The sequence below is a fragment of the Physeter macrocephalus genome, chromosome 18 (assembly GCF_002837175.3).
Source record: "Physeter macrocephalus isolate SW-GA chromosome 18, ASM283717v5, whole genome shotgun sequence".
Lineage (NCBI taxonomy): Eukaryota > Metazoa > Chordata > Mammalia > Artiodactyla > Physeteridae > Physeter > Physeter macrocephalus.
Window position 1 is genome coordinate 97,941,245 of NC_041231.1, and position 9,592 is coordinate 97,950,836.

Genomic DNA, 9,592 nt, shown 5'->3' on the forward strand with positions numbered 1-9,592 from the left:
CAAGGGATTCCTTGAGACAGAAGCATCCGTCTGACAGATATCTATCTTCCCCAGAGATTGGAGGGGAGAGGAGTGAAAGAAGAGGGAGGGGGCATGGAGGAAGGGAAGGTGATCCTCTCCAAATCGATTAGGAATGAATGTAAGACTTGCTCCCAAATTAAAATAACCATCTACTAAAGGTAGGTTTCCTTAGAGTCACCCTTAGATGCTCATGATCTTCAGCTGTTTAAAACTCCTTTCCCCTTCTCCCTGTCCCTCTGCCTGGGTCTTTCTCCTCCCTCTACCTCACCTCCTCCCCCTGTTCCTCCTCCTTTCTTTCCTCTCTCCCTCACACCATGTTACCATTATTGTCAGTAGAACGAGCTGCATGCCTGCCAAATCAGGTCATTCACAAATATAGAACAAACGTCTGTCACTACAGATTTACCACCATGACTAAAGCATGGCCCTTCTGTCTGTGAAAAGTGTGCCCATTAGTTATGTGGCGTCATAGCCTTTTAACCCTCTACCTTAGCTTCACGGAGGTGAGCATTCCTCCGATACACATCCGTTTGAGTGTCTTTGAATGATTTATTGTGGTGGCTTGTCTAAAGAGAAGACAAAGTCAGCCTTTGCATTTAACCCTCTCCCCCAGCACACATGCAAAGCCATTTTCTGGAGTTGAGGGCTTAACTGTAAATATTTGTTCTGCCTGAAACCTGCTAGAGAATATTTACCTAAAATGAGATAACTAACAACACTCCATTAAAGAAAATGAGCATGAACTGACACAACTTTTCAAGAAAAATTGCTAACTAAACATTAAACTCAATTTACGTTATTTAGAATTCTTTTAGTTTTATTTATTGTTATTATTTTTTTAAAGAACAAACCAGGTATATTTCTTTTGGACTACCTGATACAGAGGATAGTGTGGTATGGATGGATAGTATGAATGACAAATGATACAAATATATTTTATTTGAAATAAACAAAAATGCTTACACAGCTCAACGGGTCACTTGGAAATAAACTCTTGCTTGACTGTATTACCGAGCAAAAACAAAGCTGAAACACAAACTCTTCTTTTGACATGTATTTGGAGGAAGACACTACTCTGCTTGGTTTTAAAAAAACTGACCTTCTCTGAAGGCCTGGTCATCGAAGTGTAAACAATGTAAATGAATCCGTCATTACCAATTGTCATAGCATATCTATGTTACCTGTGCATTCTGAGATCACACCTGTACCTGCCAATAAACCTGGGAAGGGTTGCTATATCACAGTTACATTTGAGTTGGCAGGCAGGACTGAGGAAGAGTAATTTGGAAAAAGTTTTACATCCTATTTAGAACAAATCACTAGTATTCCCTTAAATAACAGGTTGTAATAGAAAGATACTGTCTATGACTGTTAACTATGTTAACACACATAGTTGTTCGATTCATTCGCTTATAGTACAACCCTGCCACAAAGTATTAAAGCACAGGATAACTATTATTCCTTCAACATCTGCATTTTTTCAAGTTTTATACTCTACCATATCCCTAGTATGTCAGCAGTTTTTGAATATTAAAAAATAATAATAAATGGGTAAAACTCTTCTAAAAATGCACATGTCGATAACTATAATGGTACTAGATGGGAAGGAGACAATGAGGGAAGGGAAAAAAGCAAACACATTCATTTGTAGGGAATGTGGTTGAAGTCTTTGGATTTAAAAATAACTTCCCCAGAGAAGCTGGCTATAATGGAATTTCCAGAAAACTTCCTTTGCCTCCAAAAAGGACCTGAAAAGCCCCAATCCAAACGTTTGAAACTATAGTTATGAGATGTTATAAATCATGATCAAAGCAATTGGAGGGAGAAGGATGAATGTGTCTTCCGTTCAGCTATAGTTTGTAGCATAGCCTCTTTAGCTGTTGGTTGATCAGTAAAAACCAGTGAAGCGCCAGAAGTGCTTTGAAGGATGGGGTAGAAAAGTACTGAACATATTACCTGTCTATGTCAGTAACAGGGCTTCATGGCTAGAAAAATTTTCTAAATGGTAAAATGACTCCAGGATAGATATCTCTCTCCATCATTAAATGTGGCAGAATTGAAAAAAAAAAAAAAAAAAAAGATTTACAAGTAGATATAGTGAAAACAGAAAATTAAAAGGCAGAAAACACAAAAGAATCAAGACAATGCTATAAGTTCAACAGTATTCCGTGAGGCTAGAAAACCTGTTAACTTTGAAAGCCCTAGAAAAACATCACTCTTGTTTATAAATCACTTATTTATCATATGACCACACATTGACTCCTTTCTTTCCATGTACTGAAGAATCCTACATTCAGCCTTTAAGCATTCTGCATTTCTTTGCCAATCTTGTAGCTGAGTATCTTGTTCCAGTTGATTTTGGTGCAGGTAACTGGAAGTTGCTGGCACAAGGCCTTGAACGTGGTGTCTGACATTGTTTGATAGTTTTCACTAATTGCTGTCTGATACTCATTTTCTGCATGCTCTGTGATTTTAATAAACTCCTTGGCAGTTTGGACTTCATTCAAAACAGTTACTGAATCCTGCACATCTCTATGACTAACCAACTGAACATTGCCACCTTCATAACAGTGAACCTAAACCTTAAGTACTCCAGCCACTTGGGCTGTAGAGGGTGTGATGGTGAACTTCCATTCTGATCTCCGACGACCATTCCAGAAGTTTTTAGGCTGAAACTGATGGCTTTCAATACATATGGCGTACACGGATGCCATTTCTTCAATAACGGTCTGTTGCCCATCTATAGTTTTAGCATAACCAGTACAGAAGCCGTTGGAATAATTATCTTTCACATAGGCCCTTAAAGCACTGTCACAGGATTCTCTCCAGGACTTCAGACCTCCATCTACTTCCTCTGGCTGAGGGTCGCTTGCTTCTTTCCGTACGTGATCAAACTTAAAGGAAATTTTGTTTCTTGGATCAAAAAATCTGCTATTACCCAGGTCACCGTGTTCTATAATTAAGACCTGATCTTCGTATCCTTCTATCTTCACAGGCGTGAATTGACCCATGTTATACTGGGCAAATACATGTGCTGCCCCTTCCCTGAGGAGACCGTCATTATTAAGTAGTAGCCGGACATCGTTGAACACTTCATTAAATTCCCCTGGGGGTGCGTGAGTGATGAAGTTAGCAGCTATGCGTACCTTCTCCTCATCCGACCCCCAGTCCTCGAAGTCAGCCATCTTGGGCTGCGCTCTAGATGTTTTAAATTCATCATGTACTTTTACCTTGTAAAAACCAGATCAATTCTCCTTTCAATCTGATATTAAAATATATCTGATGATAACTAAGAGAAAGAAAAAGTGAGAAGAAAATAATGGCGATTTCTAAAGGAGGATAAAATGAAATTTTGAAATACCTATTTATCTTTAAAATAGTCTTGTTTTCAAATGGTTTAGTCCATGTTAAAGTACAAGTCCACCCTGAGTTTTATAGATAACGAGAGCAAAGCCCAAAGATACATATGTATGAATGAGAAAATTGGTAATGAAGAATGTAATTCAATACTGAACACAAAAATTCCAAAAAGCTAGAGTCTTTTTCTGTTTTAATTTCGGCAGAACAGTCCACGGAAATTTTAAAAGACCTCTAAAACCTGATAAGAAGAACATAAATAAAAGCACAAACTACTCTCCATACAACTTGTTTCCATTTTGATCGTTAGGCTGGGCCTATTTTCATTGAGAATTTTTATTTTTTAAAAATGTAAAGGCAGCAGAAACCACAAATGTTAAAAAAAAAAAAAAAAAAAAAAGCTGTTCTTTGCAAGTCTTTGGATAGTCACTGAATTTATAGTAGTTGAAGGTAGAAACCAATTTCAGAAACCCTGAACATTCTCATTAAATAAGATCAGTTCCATATCTTACCTTGAGAACAAAGGCTGAAGAGACTGGCTCAAAAAGGAGAGACTCAGACAATTTAAGAACAAAACAGGTATATTTCTATTGGACTACCTGATACAGAGGATAGTGTGGTATGGATGGATAGTATGAATGACAAATAATACAAATATATTTTATTTGAAATAAACAAAAATGCTTACACAGCTCAATGGGTCACTTGGAAATAAACTGTTGCTTGACTGTATTACCAAGCAGAAACAAAGCTGAAACACAAACCCTTCTTTTGACATGTATTTGGAGGAAGACACTACTTGGTTTTTAAAAAACTGACCTTCCCTTAAGGCCTGGTCATAGAAGTGTAAACAATGTAAATGAATCCACCATTACCAGTTGTTATATCATATCTATGTTACCTGTGTATTCTGAGATCACACCTGTACCTGCCAATAAACCTGGGAAGGGTTGCTATATCACAGTTACATTTGAGTTGGCAGGCAGGACTGAGGAAGTAATTTGGAAAAAGTTTTACATCCTATTTAGAACAAATCACTAGTATTCCCTTAAATAACAGGTTACAATAGAAAGATACTGTCTGAACGTTGTCCTTCTCACTTTGGTTCATTTTTAGTTTTTGTTTGTGATTAACATAGTTGTTTGATTCGTTTATAGTACAATTCTGCCACAAAGTATTAAAGCACAAGATACCTATTATTCCTTCAACATCTGCATTTTTTCAAGTTTTATACTCTACTATATCCCTAGCATGTCAGCAGTTTTTGAATATTAAAAAAATAATAAGTGGGTAAAACTCTTCTAAAAATGCACATGTCTATAACTATAATGGTACTAGATGAGAAGGAAACAATAATGGAAGGAAAAAAAGCAAACACGTTCATTTGTAGGGAATGTGGTTCAAGTCTTTGGATTTAAAAACAACTTCCCCAGAGAAGCTGGCTATAATGGAATTTCCAGAAAACTTCCTTTGCCTCCAAAAAGGACCTGAAAAACCCCAATCCAAATGTTTGAAACTATAGTTATGAGATGCTATAAATGATGACCAAAGCAACTGGAGGGAGAAGGATGAATGTGTCTTCCATTCAGCTGTAGTTTTTAGCATAGCCTCTTTAGCTGTTGGTTGATCAGTAAAAACCACTGAAGTACCAGAAGTGCTTTGAAGGATTGGGTAGAAAAGTACTGAACATATTACCTGTCTATATCAGTGACAGGGCTTCATGGCTAGGAAGATTTTCTAAACAGTAAAATGACTCCAGGATAGATATCTCTCTCCATCATTAAATGTGGCAGAATAAAAAAAAAAAAAAAAAAAAAAAAAGATTTACAAGTAGATATCGTGAAAACAGAAAATTACCGGGCAGAAAACACAAAATCAAGACAATGCTATAGGTTCAACAGTATTCCATGAGGCTAGAAAACCAGTTAACTTTGAAAGCCCTAGCAAAATATCACTCTTGTTTATAAATCACTTATTTATCATATGACCACACATTGCATCCTTTCTTTCCATGTACTGCAGAATCCTACATTCAGCCTTTAAGCATTCTGCATTTCTTTGCCAATCTTGTAGCTGAGTATCTTGTTCCAGTTGATTTTGGTGCAGGTAACTGGAAGTTGCTGGCACAAGGCCTTGAACGTGGTGTCTGACATTGTTTGATAGTTTTCACTAATTGCTGTCTGATACTCATTTTCTGCATGCTCTGTGATTTTAATAAACTCCTTGGCAGTTTGGACTTCATTCAAAACAGTTACTGAATCCTGCACATCTCTATGACTAACCAACTGAACATTGCCACCTTCATAACAGTGAACCTAAACCTTAAGTACTCCAGCCACTTGGGCTGTAGAGGGTGTGATGGTGAACTTCCATTCTGATCTCCGACGACCATTCCAGAAGTTTTTAGGCTGAAACTGATGGCTTTCAATACATATGGCGTACACGGATGCCATTTCTTCAATAACGGTCTGTTGCCCATCTATAGTTTTAGCATAACCAGTACAGAAGCCGTTGGAATAATTATCTTTCACATAGGCCCTTAAAGCACTGTCACAGGATTCTCTCCAAGACTTCAGACCTCCATCTACTTCCTCTGGCTGAGGGTCGCTTGCTTCTTTCCGTACGTGATCAAACTTAAAGGAAATTTTGTTTCTTGGATCAAAAAATCTGCTATTACCCAGGTCACCGTGTTCTATAATTAAGACCTGATCTTCGTATCCTTCTATCTTCACAGGCGTGAATTGACCCATGTTATACTGGGCAAATACATGTGCTGCCCCTTCCCTGAGGAGACCGTCATTATTAAGTAGTAGCCGGACATCGTTGAACACTTCATTAAATTCCCCTGGGGGTGCATGAGTGATGAAGTTAGCAGCTATGCGTACCTTCTCCTCATCCGACCCCCAGTCCTCGAAGTCAGCCATCTTGGGCTGCGCTCTAGATGTTTTAAATTCATCATGTACTTTTACCTTGTAAAAACCAGATCAATTCTCCTTTCAATCTGATATTAAAATATATCTGATGATAACTAAGAGAAAGAAAAAGTGAGAAGAAAATAATGGCGATTTCTAAAGGAGGATAAAATGAAATTTTGAAATACCTATTTATCTTTAAAATAGTCTTGTTTTCAAATGGTTTAGTCCATGTTAAAGTACAAGTCCACCCTGAGTTTTATAGATAACGAGAGCAAAGCCCAAAGATACATATGTATGAATGAGAAAATTGGTAATGAAGAATGTAATTCAATACTGAACACAAAAATTCCAAAAAGCTAGAGTCTTTTTCTGTTTTAATTTCGGCAGAACAGTCCACGGAAATTTTAAAAGACCTCTAAAACCTGATAAGAAGAACATAAATAAAAGCACAAACTACTCTCCATACAACTTGTTTCCATTTTGATCGTTAGGCTGGGCCTATTTTCATTGAGAATTTTTATTTTTTAAAAATGTAAAGGCAGCAGAAACCACAAATGTTAAAATGAGAAAATCAGACCTGTTCTCACTGCCCCCAAATAACTATATTACCCTATTGACCCCAGCAGTAAGTGCCTTGCCAGTTACGTATTACACCATCATTACTCTTATCACCATTGTTATTATTTTGTTCATTTCTTTGCTCATTAGTTTTCTGGTTCAACCATCATACACGACTGTAATAGAAATTCATTGCCATGTGATAGCTGTTGGGCTGCCTATGGGAAATGACTTGATAGTCTTGCAAACTCTGAATCACGCAGGAAATTAACACTCATCTTCATGCATGTTTGCTTGCATGTTGATGACCTGGAAACACACGCTTACACTCCATATTTTTCCTTGTTGCTCTTGATTTGTTTTTCCTCTGGTAGGAACAGAACAATATGGGCTTCCTCCGGGGGACAAAACAGCACCTAACTACTGCAGCACGCGAGGGCGAGAAGAGCAGATGGATGCAAACTACCCTGAGAGGAGACCAGCAGAGCGCACACCGAGGGGAAGGGCAGCTACCTGGCATCACACCTGGGCACTGCCAGCCATCGTGGCAATTGGGCTGCCTGGAGAAGGGGAAGGCCAGGAGGAGAGTAGAATCCGACAGTGGATCCTAGAACACTCCCTCGAGGATGTCATAGGGAGCTTTTGCTCTTGGGGCCACGGAGTTTAGAAGCTCAGTTCCCGTCTCGCCCTTCCCACACCAAAGAAGGGGAATGAACATACATGGATGCCATTTCTTCATTTCATCAAATACCTCCTTGCTTGTTCCAGTCTTTTTTCCTTCAGTGGGCAAGAAGACCAGTTAAACTCGTCCTTTAGTCACTAAACATCGTCTTTCCTGGCCTCTAGAGTGAGGCCAGTGACAACTGCTTTGTACCGTGAGTGGGCTTTTGGCAGGCTGTCCACACTTCCGCAGCAGAGCTGTCCCATAGAACTTTCTGCAGTGGTGCAAGTGTTCCACCTCTGTGCTGTCCTGTCTAACAGCTACTAGTTACACGTGGTTACTGAACACCTGAAATAGGCTAGATAATTCATTTAAAATTAAATGTAAGTTCAATTCAATTTATATTTTCCATAATAAACGCTGTCGTTGTTGTTTAATGACCCTGAGTACTCAGAAACGTGTCTTAAAAGTCCATCAACTCTTGCTTCTCTAATGCTGGTTGAATCATGTGTGGCTAGCGGCCACCCAGCGACAGCACAGACCTGAAGAGCAGCTCTCGGAGCTGGCGTCAGAACTTTCTGGCTATTCCTGTGTCAATACAGGAATGTGCACATAATGCCTCAACTTATCTGTAAAAGACCTTGCTGCCTTATTCTTCTTGTTATAAACCAGGATTCAGGCCAATGCTATCACACCCAAGTATATGATTACTGTCTATAATCTGATAACCCTCAAATCGACTTTCAACCCCCGAGCTGACTTCTTTGGCTCATGTAACACTTTATCGACCTTGACAGTGGGCCAAAAATCTCACCCCAGACATATAGAATCGGAATCTCTGAAGGGTTCGCTTAGCTTAGAAACTTACAATTTTAATACGTTTCTCAGGAGATTGTTATGCAAACAGTCCAATGTTGATTATGACCAGCTCTGCATTACATTTCAGACTAGAGGTATCACCACCAACCAATTCAGGTGGCATACGAAGAAGATCAAACTCTTCATCTCCTTCTCCTGACTTCTGCCCTTCGTAATTCATCCAAACCCAGGAGGTAAGGCCATAATTTCCATAAGTCATCACTCTTCGATTAAATGTACCAGTTGGACAATGGCTGGCACATAGGAAGCATTCAACCGATATTTAATCATTGTGCTTTTCCCTTGTGTCTTTCGTTTCTCATATCTGATTAGTTGTGAAGCAAGGCCTTTTCCCTACATCCTGTCTCTTGTGTCCATTTCACTCTTTCTTTCTCTAACTGCCACTAAGTTAGTTGAGAATTTAATCCTCTTCATCCTGTGATACTGCATCTGTCATCATCGTCTGCATCATCACCATTATCAGCATCCCGTCCCTTTGTATTCAATCCACAAATGAACCTCGTGATATGGAAATTATAATTCCCATTTTACAGAGTATTAGGCTTAAGGAATTTTATCCAGTGTCATTCAGCTAACAACTGTCAGAGAAATGTGCATTTATATCAAAGGTTATGGTCTCTTCTACTAAGTGGGACTAACTACCTGCTATAAAGCCCCCATTATTCTCTATGGCAATTTTTCCCTGGACCAGTTATCTTCTCTGTTCATCTTGTTGACTGTGCCGTGCCCGTTGTGGAATAATAAGAGAATCATCAGTGGATGCTAAGATCACTGGGTGAGAAACTGTCCAGAGAATAGGACGTTCACAGTCTCAAATATGACACCACAGGTGACTTATTAATACCAAGGGGAAGGTGGCAGGCACCACCTTAACCAAATGGGAATAATGGGATAAACTGACATCAAGCGCCTCCTGATGTGATGTAGTGAGAAAACCACATCACCTGTGTAGTATTTCTGTCAGAAATATTAAACTTGAATCTAATCATGAGGAAAGAATCAGACAAATCCAAATTGAGATACAACAGACAAAAAAATGGCCTAGGTTCCTCAGAAATGCCAATGCCATAAAAGACAAAAAAGTTCAGGGCTTCCCTGGTGGCGCAGTGGTTGAGAGTCCGCCTGCCGATGCAGGGGACACGGGTTCGTGCCCCGGTCCGGGAGGATCCCACGTGCCGCGGAGCGGCTGGGCCCGTGAGCC

The 9,592-nt window shown here is 39.2% G+C and overlaps 2 protein-coding genes across 2 annotated transcripts; both read right to left on the reverse strand.

Moving 5' to 3' along the window:
- Nucleotides 1–1,590: 1,590 nt before the first annotated feature.
- On the reverse strand, nt 1,591–3,206 carry LOC102978759 (F-actin-capping protein subunit alpha-1-like). Its single transcript, XM_024121886.2, is given in 1 exon segment — nt 1,591–3,206. A coding segment is annotated over 1 exon segment (885 nt). The 3' UTR covers nt 1,591–2,321.
- A 1,080-nt stretch (nt 3,207–4,286) lies between these two features.
- On the reverse strand, nt 4,287–6,302 carry LOC112064330 (F-actin-capping protein subunit alpha-1-like). Its single transcript, XM_024121885.2, is given in 1 exon segment — nt 4,287–6,302. A coding segment is annotated over 1 exon segment (885 nt). The 3' UTR covers nt 4,287–5,417.
- Between the last annotated feature and the right edge of the window lie 3,290 nt (nt 6,303–9,592).